The 14,167-nt window shown below is 47.4% G+C and overlaps 1 protein-coding gene across 1 annotated transcript in view; it reads left to right on the forward strand.

The window, feature by feature from the left end:
• The window catches only part of TRPM8 (transient receptor potential cation channel subfamily M member 8), a 69,935-nt gene that overhangs the window by 15,761 nt on the left and 40,007 nt on the right, over positions 1–14,167 (forward strand). The window contains exons 8-14 of the mRNA XM_040972476.1: positions 1,390–1,587; positions 4,441–4,543; positions 5,509–5,627; positions 9,203–9,493; positions 11,005–11,100; positions 11,991–12,120; positions 13,393–13,538. Coding sequence (XP_040828410.1) covers positions 1,390–1,587; positions 4,441–4,543; positions 5,509–5,627; positions 9,203–9,493; positions 11,005–11,100; positions 11,991–12,120; positions 13,393–13,538 — 1,083 coding nt within the window. The remainder of the gene's footprint in view (positions 1–1,389; positions 1,588–4,440; positions 4,544–5,508; positions 5,628–9,202; positions 9,494–11,004; positions 11,101–11,990; positions 12,121–13,392; positions 13,539–14,167) is intronic.

Below are 14,167 nucleotides of genomic sequence, written 5' to 3' on the forward strand. Positions count from 1 at the left end.
TAAGATTTACTTATTTTTATTGCAAAGTCAGATAAACAGAGAGGAGGAGAGACAGAGAGAAAGATCTTCTATCTGATAATTCACTTTCCAAGTGGCCACAATTGCTGGAGCTGAGCTGATCCAAATCCAGGAGCCCGGAGCCTCTTCTAGGTTTCCCACACACGTGCAGGGTCCCAAAGCTTTGGGCTGTCCTTGACTGCTTTCCCAGTCACAAGCACGGAGCTGGATGGAAAGCGGGGCCACTGGGATTAGAAGTGGTGCCCGTATGGGATCCTGGTGCATGTAAGGTGAGGTCATTAACCACTACACAGGCCCTGTACTCTGGTTCTTAAAACCTGACTTCTCCCAGCCCCCGTGCCATCCTCTGCAGTTAAAGGCAATACATGTGTGATAGGAAGCGGATATATACCTGTTGTCTTTTAATAATAGAAGCAGGAAATTGAGGAAGGAGTTACGTGACTAAACACAGAATGCTGTTGCTTTCAAGGTGTTCTCCGCCCTTCCATGATGTGGTGTGGGTAATCAGTGAGTTAAGTCTAGGGAAGCTGGGATTCTGTGGTCCTGTCTGTTCAACTGTCGGCTTGATGCATCCATCTTCCCAGGATATTTTTGTTTCATCTGGCACCAAAGCATATGCTAAGATGCCTACCCGTTGGTTTATTTGATGAAGGTACCACCTCCTGCTTCATAAAAGAGGCTGAGAACAAGGAAGCAGGGGAGAGTCCTTTTTTACTTTTTCTGTTGGCCATGCTTGGAGGTTCTGCTCTCTTTCAGGGGCAGCCCTGGCCCACACATGATGGATGCTTCTCCATTTGGGACAGTCTGTGCTGATGCTTGAATGTATGTTTCTCCTATGGCTGTCTCAGCTGTGCAGTGTGCTGTGCACAGATGGGACCTCTGCTTCTTCACCCCACCCCTGCGTGCGCGCGCGCGTGTGTGTGTGTGTGTGTGTGTGTGTGTGTGTGTGTGTGGCAGGGGGAAGGACCTGGAGCAGCAATCGAGACATTAGGTCCACCTCATTAAGTGTTAGCAACCTTAATGTCAGGTACGCTGTCCACCATGGTGTGATCTTCATGGTTTATGGTGGATTTGGGATCCTCTGTTTTCGTATACAAGGCTGTTTTAAACTCCTCGATGGTGGAGACTCAGATGGTCCTCACGCCCTCTGTGGACGTTGCTATTGGCACAGGACACCAGCCAGCTGGCTGACTTCCCACACCTACAGTCACAGTAAATGTGTGGTTTGCTTTTGGTTTGAAATAAAAGCTTCCAAAAAAGTGAGGTGCAGGTTGTGTGTCATCAGTGTGCTGTGTTCTTTAGCTCATCCTTAGGCTGCATTCCTTCCATCACCGGTATCCCTTCTCTCCGACGCTATTCTTCCCCTCCCAGGCCATCAACACCTCCATCAAAAGCAAGATTCCCTGTGTGGTGGTGGAAGGCTCGGGGCAGATCGCCGATGTGATTGCCAGCCTGGTAGACCTGGAGGACACCCTGACCTCCTCCATGGTCAAGGAGAAGCTCGTGCGCTTCCTGCCTCGCACGGTGTCCCGGCTGCCCGAGGACGAGACTGAGAGCTGGATCCGATGGGTGCGTTGTGGCCGAGACATTGGAGGGTCATGGTCCTGGGGAGGGCAGCACCATTTTCAGTTGTCTCTGTTAGCAGCTGCTGGTAGTTAATCCTTTCTTTGCCATCTTAGCCTCGGCTGGGGCCCACGCAGGGGTCTTGTAGGAATCAGGATGGGGGAAGTTCCGTGACTTGCAGAGTGTCCCTTCCTCATAAGGGTTGGAGCACAGGGTTTAAACTCAAAGTGTGTATACCACTTGCAAACAAGTGTGCATCTGCGTTTTCTAAATGTTGGTGGTGGCAGGACAGGAGCCCCTGGCGATGGTATTTTCAGAATGCAGCTCTAACTAGAGTCTATACCTGTTAGAGAAACGAACATTAAGGAGTAACTGCCACATTGACTGGTCTGAGTTCTCTCGTGTTCCTTGTTGGCTCATGTAAGCTTACCAGAATACTACATTTCTTATTGCCAAGAGTGTCAACATATTAGAGCTTCCTCACTTGTCTGTTTCCCGACTGCTGATGATTTCTAAGTCTTGCATTTTCCCACCTGCCCAGTCCGTTAGGATGCTCACATTCCTACTGGTCCTCACTCACATGCGCTCATTCACGAATCTCCTTCAATATTTGGATATTTTAGGAGCATGTGCTGCTGCTTGCTGGTTTTTCTGAAGGATGGCCCAGTCTGCAGGCCAGAAAGCCTGTTGTATAAATAATTTGTGAATGTTAAGAGCATTTGGCTGTGGCGGGTCTTCCAAGTGTCAGATGTTGCCAACTGGGACCCAGTCCACACAGTTTCTTCTTTCTCTTTGTGGCCTTTGCTGTTACATAAGGGAAACCAGTGCCAACAGAATCCTTGTAAATGATGAGAAAGTCAACCCAGCCTTCTTGGCAAATCACATGAAGCAGGGGGCCTCACTTAATGTCACACAAGAGGGCAGCTAGCCAGCGATCTTGATGGAGCAGTGTGATCCTAAGACACGTTTTTTTTTTGAGTAAGCCTCACATCTAAAATTTGGAAGTTAGAAATCCAGACAAAACTTTATCCCATATCATTGGTGTTCAATGATGCTCTAATGATTGCTTATCTGCTAGTTCTACTTGATATACTACTGTTTTCCAGGTTTTACCAAACCAGAAAAGTCTGATAGTTTTGCATGGGAATTCTTAGTGGAGTTTTCTTGTATCTTATTCAAGTCCAGTTGAGGGATATATGTAAGAGTCAAATGGAGATACAGAAAAAGACAGAGCTGAAAGATATGACTTAGGGTGAGGCATTGCTGGGCCTCTTTATGTCTCAGAATGAGGCAGATGAGCCCACTCGATGGAGGCATGTCTTCAGGCCAGGCTGCCAACCAGAACGCTGTAGCCCTGCAAAGAATAGATCCCAATGAGAGAGGGCAGGAGAGGGCTGGCCAAGTAGGCCTGGAGTTTCCCCTCCTCTCGGACCAGCAAGGAGTGAGGGTTGCTGTTTCTGATCATGTTCTTCTCAAGTGCAAGTAAAGAAAAAGTAGGGAAAAGGAGTGCTCCTCCAAAGTGGGCAGCATTCATGTCTAAGTCTCTCAGCATTCCTACCTGAGGAGCTTGAGTCAATTTTAAACCCACAAGCAGCAAGCACACATATCAGGGTAAGTCTTTGCATCCGGATCACCACTGCCGCCACCTGTCAGGAATGGAAGAAACACAGTGGTCAGCTCCAGGATGCTTAAAGAGGAAGGAGTTGGCAAGTCTTGATTTACCCACCAAACAATGGTGTCAGGTCCACACTGGTGCCCGTCCTCTTACTTCTGTCACAGGTGGCCTGTCAAGTCTAGGTCAGGTCATAACCAAAGAAAAAAGGCTGCCTCATGGGTCCCTGCACTATTTTTCAAAAATAATTTATTTGCTTGGAAAGCGGAGTTGAGAGAGAGAGAGAGAGAGAGAGAGAGAGAGAGAGAGAGAGAGAGAGACTCTTCCATCGGCTGGAGAAACTCTTTCATCTTACTTTCCAAATGACTACAAAGGCTAGTTCTGGATCAATCTGAAGACAGGAGCCTGACATTTTTGTTTATTTCCTTATTGTATCTTGGATGCTGAGTCTTCTGAATGAAGGTCCTGTCTGTATATTTTCCTGGAAACTGAGGCTTTAAAAGCTCACTTAATTTTAAAACCCAAGAGTCCTTATTAGTCTTCACTTTTTAAATCTTGAATAAGCAGTTTTCAATGCTTTCCACTCATGCCTTGCTGGGACTCTGCAGTTGCAAATGTTTCCAGGAAAGCCACTATCACCTGGAACTCAATCTCACTGAACAGAAACTTAAAACTTCCCTTGTAGAAGGAGTCCTTCCTCATCCAGCTCTTACCAGGTCTCTCCATGGAATTAGGGAACTTGTCCATTTTTTAAAAAGTTTTAACATGAACCATTTTGGAAACATCACAAAGGCGATTGGAGTCAATTATTTATCTCCAGTGAGTCTTCTTGGCTCTTGTTTCCATTGGAACTTTTCTTTCTGACTGTTGTGTCTCAAGCCTTTTGACCACACTTGGATGATTTCTATAATTTTTTGTGACCTCTTCTTCATTTATTGCTTGCTCAACAACTGAGCGTCCACCATGTGCCAGTGTCTCCCCTAAGCCCCCACACACTCCTCAGGAGAGAAGGCTTCCAGTTACTTGACAGGGCCTTTTTATTATGTGTGCTCCTGTATAACCTTAACCTCATGGAGGTCAAGAATGCATCACTCTCGTTTAGATACTAGAAGCTGAGGTGCAGTTACTATGAAGGAAGAAGAGATGGAACTCACCAAAAGGCAGTCTTTTTAAAAAATGAAGTAAAAATCTCTCTGCAGAAGAAATACATCAATGAACTGATCATTTTGTTCTCTTGATATTGGCAGCTCAAAGAAATTCTTGAAAGTTCTCACCTGTTAACAGTTATTAAAATGGAAGAAGCTGGAGATGAAATCGTGAGCAATGCCATTTCCTATGCTCTGTACAAAGGTGAGGCAAAGGACAGACACGCATACCTCACGTGTGGGTAAGGTTGCTTTCGGTTTCCATGGTTTGCACATCTTCTGAAGCTTATGAATGAAACCCAGGCTCATGTGTGACTTTTGCTGCGATAGAAATCTATCCAAGTGAATACAACCTGAAGTAAGTTCATCCTTGGCAAAGCCTCAGCATTTAGAATTTAACAGCCTGGTGACTGAAGTACACGAGGGAGGCCAGACACATAGCAAGTGTGATTGCACTGTTACCTGTTCATTAGAAACATTCTTATTGTGCTTGCCAGAAATTTGGTTATGGTGAGATTTATTAAAATGAAATTATCTCTCTTCAGATACATAGAGATAGCAAGCATATACATACATATGTGTGTGTGTGTGCTTGCTGGATACAGCCCTTCTTATAGGATGGCATGGAATCTGAATCAACTCCGATAACCCTTGACTTGTGGGGGATTCCCATGATGAATCTCCATCGTGAGTTGGAAGATGACCATCTACACTTCCTGAACATCCTGGCTTAGTTGTGGCTTCCTTTAAACGTGCTCAGAACACTTGCATTCACCCACAGGTGGCCAACATCACCTACTAGAAATCGTGCTTTATGATGAAGTGTTGGCTGTCTCTTGCGGTTGATGGAGCAGTAGACTGAGAAGAAGAGCAGCAGGTTGTGCGTTTGTGCACTTGTAATCTCAGTTGAACCATTGCCAAGCCACGGATTGTATACCACAGACAGTGTTAGGACGTAAGAAGGAAAATGTGGTTGGGGCCTCAGTTGATCCTTACAACATACTTCAGGACCTGTAGAAAGGGGAAGAGAAATTACACTAAAATGGCAAATCTGAGTATCTGATTCTAAGAAAGGTTGCTTGAACTGTCCCTACTGACTAGCCACACACAGGGGTTCTGATTCTTCTTTCTGGGTCCCTGGTTTATTGGCTCACTTCTTCCCTCTCACAGCCTTTAGCACCAACGAGCAAGATAAAGACAATTGGAATGGGCAGCTGAAGCTGCTGCTGGAGTGGAACCAGCTGGACCTGGCCAGCGATGAGATTTTCACCAATGACCGCCGCTGGGAGGTAAGCAAAAAGGTGGCCTGTGTTGGGGTCAGGGTGAGATTTGACACGGAACTCAACAGCAGTTGGTTTTTTCCTGCGGAGATCTTCCCTGTGGAATCCAGTAAAGGATCCGTACTTACTGGTATGTCAATGTTGCTGAGCCTCATGTTCCTTGTCAGTAAAACAGGAGAGTCACATGGATATGGTAAGCTTGCTGTGAGGCAACCATATGAATCAATGGTCTAATTAAGAACGTGTCTGTGGAGTGGGGCCATTCAAGCTTCCTAGTCCTTTGCCACGGTGATCATCCATCTTGGTGAGATGATACAAGAGTGGATTAACAAGTGAGGGAGGAAAGCGCAGGTGTGCAGTGTGATGCGTTTTCCTGACCAAAACTCAAGACAGCAGCACTCTTCTGGCTCTGTCCTCGAACTGCCTAGTTGGGTTCTAATAAGAGATTCGGCCATGGTGAGATTCAGAAGCCGATCACTGAACAGCCTGATCAAAGATGCCCAGTGTCTTGGGGCTGGGGACTTGGGACTATTGTTTATTAAAAATAACTCCAGCGCCCTGTGCATGGCACCTTTAGTACGGAAGTGGCACATGCAATAAAAACCATTACCTTCCAGTCTCCTGCCCCCTCCCTTTGCAGCTTGGTTTGCATCTTAGAGCCGTATCTTGTGTACGACTGAGGTCCAGTCCTCCGTAGAGGCTCTCTAGGGAGGAACAGCACTTGCAAGTCTGCTGGTACGTTTTCCACTTTCTGCACTGCTTTGAGTCATGAATGGCCCGGGAGAACAGAGTTCTAGAATGGAGGTCTAGGTTTAAGGTGTGGATATTTGACAGCTTTTACCCTTAGCAGGCTGATTCAGAAGATGCTGTGAAGCCGTAAAGTCTATTGTGTAACCAGAGACTAAGACTGGGTTTATATGAACATGTGATCAGGTTTAATGACAGCAGTGCAAATAAAGGAACAGTTTATGAATTTTTTAAAGCTATTCATTCCTTTAGCAAACATCATCTCCTGTTTGGTTTTTGCAGTATAAGGAACTTGATTGCATATCACCAGGCTTTAGTTAGTGGAGGGAAAGTAAGGTGAGTAGCTCTGGTTAATTGGTTCACAAATGAATCCTTGTGTGTGAAGTGTTCTGTTTAAATTAGGTCAGATGGTACAGATAAATGGAAACTCTGGCACCCTGTGATTGGCACGTTTAACTTTATTAACTCAGTTAATGAGCCTTAGAGGTGAAAGGCATGACCAGCTACGAGGTTGCAGCCAGGTTGTCTGCATGAATTTGGAAAGGTGCTTAACCTCTTACTGCTTCAACTTCCTTTCCTAGTTCCATGGTGGAGCCAGCTCCTACCAATTTACTCTAATTTGCTGGAGCTAGCTGCTAAATTTTTAGAGATTCTGTGACTCAGTTGCTAACTATCATCGCTATTAAAAATTACACAAATATAGAACTAATTACCTTTTATGGAAAACAAAAGGTACTAAGGATCAAAACTTTTCATCATCTAATCCTTTTGCTGTTGTCTGTGCCTCAGCCTGCTTACATCAGTCGCAACTGCTTGCTGAGATGCTGTACTCTCGCAGGGGTATTCGATCCACACCTATTCCCATGTCTGAATTAGCAGCAAAATACAGATCACGTGGAAACATTGGTGCTGTGGGGACTGGCCAACATGATAGACCAAGGCCTGGATTTTCTTTGGGAGACCTGCACACCACACTGATCATCAGAACGGGGAGATAAGAGAGAATGGTGACAGCAACACTGATCTCATCCTGTTATGATGATTCAATCATGCAGTGTTCCCAGTGTGCTTAGAACATTGGCACTTACTAAACACTATGCAAGTCCTTGTTTTAAAAATACATATGGACCTTTGGGATAACGATAATATTTGTGCGGTCTTTCACCACACATGACACACCTTCAGTGTATTACTTTCCTTGTCCTTCATAGCAATCCTTAGCAAAAAAACCTCATTTTATTGGTTAATAAACTAAGGCTCCATGGGCATTGCAGGGTGGCAGTTGCTGGTGTTTTATTGAGGATTGGCTCTGGGCTCAGATTTCTGAAAGAAGCTTGATCTGTGCTATCTCATTACAACCTCGTGACCTCTTACATCAGAGAAAAGCAATCGAAGCTTGGAGACACGATTTTGTTCAGGGTCACTTAGCTGGAAGATGGTAGCATGAAGGGTTGGAAGCTAAGACTGGTCTATCTGAAAGGCCTGGTGTTTTTATCCTAGGTTGGCATTTCTTAGGCTCTAGGTTGGTGATTGCCTATTATAAACCACTGAACTCCACGGCGGACCCTGGCAATGCATGCTTTAATAAGTCCTCCAGGTTTCCAGCGTGTCACCGATGGAAAAGCAGACAGGATTGGGAGGACATGTGAGATGTTGGGCTCAGGAGACACTTGCCTTGAGGACAGACAGCAGCTGCTACTCTCGCAGCAGCAGCCAGCTTTACCTCTGCTGGGCTCCATGGGATCTATCAGGCAGGGACCCAAGGGACCCGTGGCAAATTCATCTCTAGGAATGGAGTGGTCCCCAAGAGGCCATCGTTCGGCAGAAGCAAAAGCTGTTAATGCTGTCAGTGAGAGCAGAAGGTTACCTAAAACGGGGTACCAGGCATGAGTGAATGATGTGTGTAAAGTGGGCAGCAGTGCAGGACACTGGGGAGCAGAGAGCCTGGGCTCCTGGGAGAACCCACTGCTCAGCTCCTGTGGGTGCTTCCCACACTGTCAGAACTTTGCATTTCCACTCTTAAATGTAGCCCTTGATGGACCTACTCATTTCATGATGCTAGCGATGGGATCCAATAGTCCCAAGTCCTCCGTGAGGATGCACAGAACACATCTGAGAGCTGAGGCAGCCTGTAGCCACTGGTTTATGTCTGGAGTATTCATTGATGGTTTTCTGATTTTTTCTATAGGTTTTTGTGGGGTAAGTGTCATTAGCAGCCAGTAAGATGGAGATAGAGAAGTGTACAAGTGGAACTGCCCAGTGTTCCAGTACCTTACTGATATATAAACCTGGCCATGTCTTTGCCTGGTCTGTGTGGTTTGCACAAGCTGTGAGGGATTCCAACTTGCAGACTGTATCTGAGAAATCAGACTCCATAATGCAAAATTTATAGACGCCTGGCAAGGGCAGTGAATCCCATGGCAATGAGGAACCTTGGTAGTCGTTTCACGACTAGAGGAGCTTTTAGAGAATTGGTTCTAGCTATTGCTGGTCCAGTCGCTGGCTGCCAGATGTTGGGATAAATTCTTGACCAGCATCTTCCATGTATGGGAGTCATGCATGGGAACACTTTACATCAACAAGAACCCGAGTCACATCTGCCCTCCTCAGGTTCACTTCTCAGATTCTACCAGGCCATTTCCTCATCTGGATGTCTGAATGAAAATCCAATGTGGTGTTAACACAGAAAAGATGCTGTGCTTTGTTCTCCAAGAACAAAGAGTTTTGTTCTCAAAACAAAGATAAGTTGAAGGTCTTGGTGTCCCTGTGGCTAACGTTGACGTGCCTGAGAAAGAAAGAAAGATGCCTTGAATCTTTGCTCTGTTTTCTCTCCTTAGTCTGCAGACCTTCAAGAAGTCATGTTCACGGCTCTCATAAAGGACAGGCCCAAGTTTGTCCGCCTCTTCCTGGAGAACGGCCTGAACCTGCAGAAGTTTCTCACCAATGACGTCCTCACCGAGCTCTTTTCCAACCACTTCAGTACCCTGGTGTACCGGAACCTGCAGATTGCCAAGAACTCCTACAATGATGCCCTGCTCACATTTGTGTGGAAGCTGGTTGCCAACTTCCGAAGAGGCTTCTGGAAGGAAGACAGAAGCAGCAGGGATGACTTGGATGTGGAACTCCACGTAGGTTCTGGGACAGGTGTCTGTCTGAAGGCACCAAGTTTTTGAGTCTTTCTTTACAGAAACAGCTCTCCCCTTCTCTACCTCATTGTCCTAGAGTAGCTCACAGGCTGACATGGTTAAGTTTTTTTTCTGCCACCTTTACTTAAACTATAACAAGTATTCTTGATGAATTTTCTGTTGTCTTGGCATTACTCCGTTGAGTATTTCATACTCACTACAGTCTTTCTGAATCATGGACCGTGGTGTGCTGTGCTTTGTGCAAGCATCTAACAGGACGTAGAGATAGGCAGGCAAATGGCTGCCTGCCTGGGGCTCAGCCTACTGAACAGCTTGGCTTTAAGGGGCTCCCTACTTCCGATGGAAGGACTGGGGGTCTGACAGGTGTCTGTCTCTTGTGCATGACAGGGACAGTATTTCCAAAGAGGTAACCCAGGTGTCCCTTAGAGAAGATGTCACAGATGTGCTGCCTGTGGGTTCAGGGATATTCCCAACGTAGGTACTGGCAGGCCCAGGGTTCAGTTGCCGGCACCAGCAACTTTTGATGAAAGATGTATTTGGTCAGTGAGAGCCCAGTGAGTGGCAGAGGTTGCTTCATAAACGTGCCAGCTCCTCTTTATCCACACAAGGCTACTCCTATGGTGGCCCAGAGGAGCTCCTATCTGGTTGTCATGGTAACCTGCTTGCAAAAGCATCTTCTCACTGGCTTCTTTCTTTTCTGATCACATCTCCTCGTTTTCCTCTTGGATTTTCTCAAATCAACTCTGCAAAGAAACTATGTGCCTTAAATTCTTGACTTGGGTTTGCTTTCGGCAGGTAACCCAGATTAGGCCATTAGCTTTTGTAATTCTGGAATGCGTGTGTGTTACAAATTGGAGAGAATGAGGCGTGTGCATGGATTGGAAATATCTGGAGAGCTTCTGTCCGCAGTGTTTCTATGAGAACCCCATGCAGTCTACGTCCCCCTGTGCGCATACATTCTAAGACGTGTGCAAAACACACAAGGATGTGAGAAAGGAGCACACTGCTGGTTATTTTCCATCTGAAGGATTTCTGTTGGAAGATGGTGAATGTTGAATAGGGGTTGGCATGCTAAAAGATGCATTGGGAGTTAAAATCTCTGAATAAAAGTCCGAAGAATTAAGCACAATTTTAGGTTGTAAAATTGAACTTAAATGGAAGGGGCTTCAGAATTCATTTGGAATGATTTTTTTTTTCCTGGATGGAAAACAGATATATATAAGAATGAGGAGGAATTGCTTTCTCTTTGGTCATTCAGTTTAAAATAGTTTTCAGCACGTATTTTTGTCTCTTGCAGCTGTCTGTCAGCTGTGCCCTGTCTTTTATGATCTATAGTAGACTTTGTGTCAAGTTAGGCCAGGACGTGAGTCATAGGCTCAGACTCGAAGCCACAGGGCTTCTCTAACACGGGACTCTCCTCCGAGGTGTCCTGCCCCAGTTCCATCATTAGAGTTGTACATCCATAAACTGACCGCAGGCTTTCACCCTCCCAGGACGTGTCCTTCATTACTCGGCACCCCTTGCAAGCTCTCTTCATCTGGGCCATTCTTCAGAACAAAAAGGAACTCTCCAAGGTCATCTGGGAGCAGGTAAATGCTCATTTGATGTTACATGTTCACTCCGTGTGTGCTTGGATTTTATAGTTCTAACTTTCTCAGAACTCGTCTGTCTGATCCAAACCATCACCAGCAAAACAGATGTGGGATGGATATACTTGGGTCGCTGCTTGCAGGTCAGTGGAGGCGAGATTTGGGAAAGACAGTCCCTGCTTGGGTTGCTGTGTGCAGGTCAGCAGAGGTGGGTTTGAGAGGGACAGACCCTGGAAAGTAGCTGTGCTTGAGTCCAGGAGGCACCTGCTTCTCAGGATGTGTGTGTAGGTTTGTGACTGTTCTCCAACTGAGTTGTGAAGATTCATTACCGTTTGAACTGTTTTATGGTGTTATGTGGAGGAAGCAGGGTCTGCACAAATTCTACTTGGAAAAATGTATAGGAGATTTTCCTCGTGGTGAAGTGAGAATGAATTTTAGTAATGATTTAAGGATGCTTGCACCACCTTCTCCGTGTTTAGAACATAACATTGGATACTGAACAAGGAAGTCAAACACACTGAATTACCAGTTGCATTGCCCTGGTCTCCCATGTCCTCATCCACTTGCCTGCCCCCTCTGAGCTGCTGTGGTGTAAAGTTCTGGAAGAGCAGGCTAGCCTGGGCTCCCACGATCAGAGCCTTGCTGTCAGAGCCTCTGCTCAAGGTCTCTGACTTGACATTTTCTGTTCTGTGCTACTCAAAACCATGAATATGCTCTAGCTCAAGACCAGTTCGCACTCTTTATAAGTCTGACTTTGTACCATGGTGAACAGACCTTCAGATTTCACTGTTCTCTGCTTTTGCTGGAGGTTCCTCCTTGTCTGTCCCTCATGTGGACGTGGTCATGTCCAGGGGTTATGAATTCACCATAGCATTCTTATCTCCCTATAGACCAGGGGCTGTACCCTGGCAGCGCTGGGAGCCAGCAAGCTCCTGAAGACACTGGCAAAGGTGAAGAACGACATCAACGCTGCTGGGGAGTCTGAGGAACTGGCAAATGAGTACGAGACCCGCGCCGTGGGTGAGTCTCCTGGCAGGTCCAAGCCTGCCGTGTGCCCTGCACATCACAGGCTAGGTGGGTGAAGTTGGTGGCATGTCAGGTGCCCTGCCCCACTGGCTTGGCTGAGGCCTGCACTTGTTGTACCTGGACACCCTGGTCTTAGTACTTGCTGACTTTCCCAAGAGCAACCCTGGGGGAGTTTGGGCTCCTTGACCCTGTACGCCCAAGTCCTGGGTCTGAGTGATTCAACACCTCAGAGAATGTGGGAGAATGGCTTGCTTTGTTGGATGCTGTTCAGACACTGATGAGTCTGAGACTTTGTCTGACCTCCAGGTTCATGGCTAGCCTGTCAGCTTGCTGTACGTATCTTTCCTGGGGCTGCACCAAAGCCAGGGCCGCAGCTGGTTTCCCACAGGTAGCCCTGTGAAGGAAGAGCTTCCTCTGGAGTGGAAGGAGGAAGGTGGTCTCCTGGAATGCCTCCAGACGGGGCTGTCTGACCCTTGCTTGCTGCTCAGCAGTTAAACTTGTCAGAGCATTGTGCAGAGGCCTGGGCCCCTTGGGGATATGATCAGTCTAGGAACAAGGCTCCCATCTTGCAGCAGTGCAATTCCAGCCCGTTCCGGGTCCCCCTCTTCCCAGTGCTGCTTAACTTCTATGTTGCGCTCTTGGCAAGCATACTGGCCTGTTGTCTTGTCAGATTAAAATACATCTCTGTGTTGAAAAAAAAAACAATAAAGGTATCCAGTTACTTCTTTGAAGGCATTTAATTTCAAAGACATCGGGCACCTTGTTGCGTGCCTTCAGTTGGGCCGCAGCTCGGGCTAGTTTGAGATTTTACATTTTGCCTTAAGGAGCTATGTCCTGGTCTCCGCATGATCAGCTTTTGATACATGACTGCACCATTTGTGGGACAGCTCTGTTAACTGTCGTAGCCACCCAGGAACTCATGAAGAAAGCACAATGTGGCCATGACAGAGAAGGATCTGGCTGGCAAAGGGGGCTCTGGCGATCTCCCTGTGTCCAGGCTGAAACCCACCAAACAGGGCACTCCCACATCCAGTGTAGCTGCTCCTACCACATGGAGCTGCAGGTGTGGGGAACTTAGGGCAAGTCTCTGCTTGGAACAGCCCTGGGCTGTGATGCGTTCACCGCACCTGCGTGGGTCTGGCTTCACACACTCCATCGTATTCTTGGCTTTGGGGCTTGGCTGGGATGGGGGGTAGGGCAAGGACAGAGTTGTGTGTTTGCCGCCCTGGGCTCCAGCTGCTCTCTCTGCCGACGATGTCACCTCAGAGCTGTTCACGGAGTGTTACAGCAGTGACGAAGATTTGGCCGAGCAGCTGCTGGTCTACTCCTGTGAAGCCTGGGGTGGGAGCAACTGCCTGGAGCTGGCTGTGGAGGCCACCGACCAGCACTTCATCGCCCAGCCTGGGGTGCAGGTATGCAACCTTCACTCTTCCAGCCACTGGCCCACAGACAGATGCCATGAGCAGCATGAAAACAAGGAATACTAACGAGCCCTTCCACTCCAAAAGCACAGCCATAGAGGGGCAGTGGGATGCTGATGGCAGAGGGCGGGCACTGCTGAAGAGGTGATTGCTTCAAGGAGGTGGAATGTTCTTTGAGCTTCCACAAAGTTCGTAGCATATAACTGGAGTGATGAGCCAGATTCTGGACCTCACCTCTTGTGCTTCGATCCACTGTGCCCCTAACTGGGTGTAGGGTGATGGGTCTGAGTGTTGAATCTCTCAGGTGGGCTGGCAGCCACTCTGGGGGCGCTATATGAAAGTGCAGTGCAGTCTTGTGAGGGCATTGTCCTCTGTGTCAGCTGTCACAGTCAGGGTTCAAAGGAGGATGATGGCGGCGGAGGAGCAGTTCCCCCACCCAGAGAGGCACCTGCACTGCACAAAACAGAGCCATTTGCCCCTGCTGCCTTCGCTCACGGCTCCCGCAGGAAGGGCGTGGGGGCGAGAGACTCCTGCTTCTCCACCACTACACCTAGAGCTTCGTCTCATTGTGTCATTCCCATCTGGGTAATGTGCTCTCCGGAGCTCAGCGGGGTCCTTAG

Source organism: Ochotona curzoniae, unplaced genomic scaffold (genome assembly GCF_017591425.1).
Source record: "Ochotona curzoniae isolate NIBS_2020 unplaced genomic scaffold, NIBS_Ocur_1.0 contig_2294, whole genome shotgun sequence".
NCBI classification, from domain to species: domain Eukaryota; kingdom Metazoa; phylum Chordata; class Mammalia; order Lagomorpha; family Ochotonidae; genus Ochotona; species Ochotona curzoniae.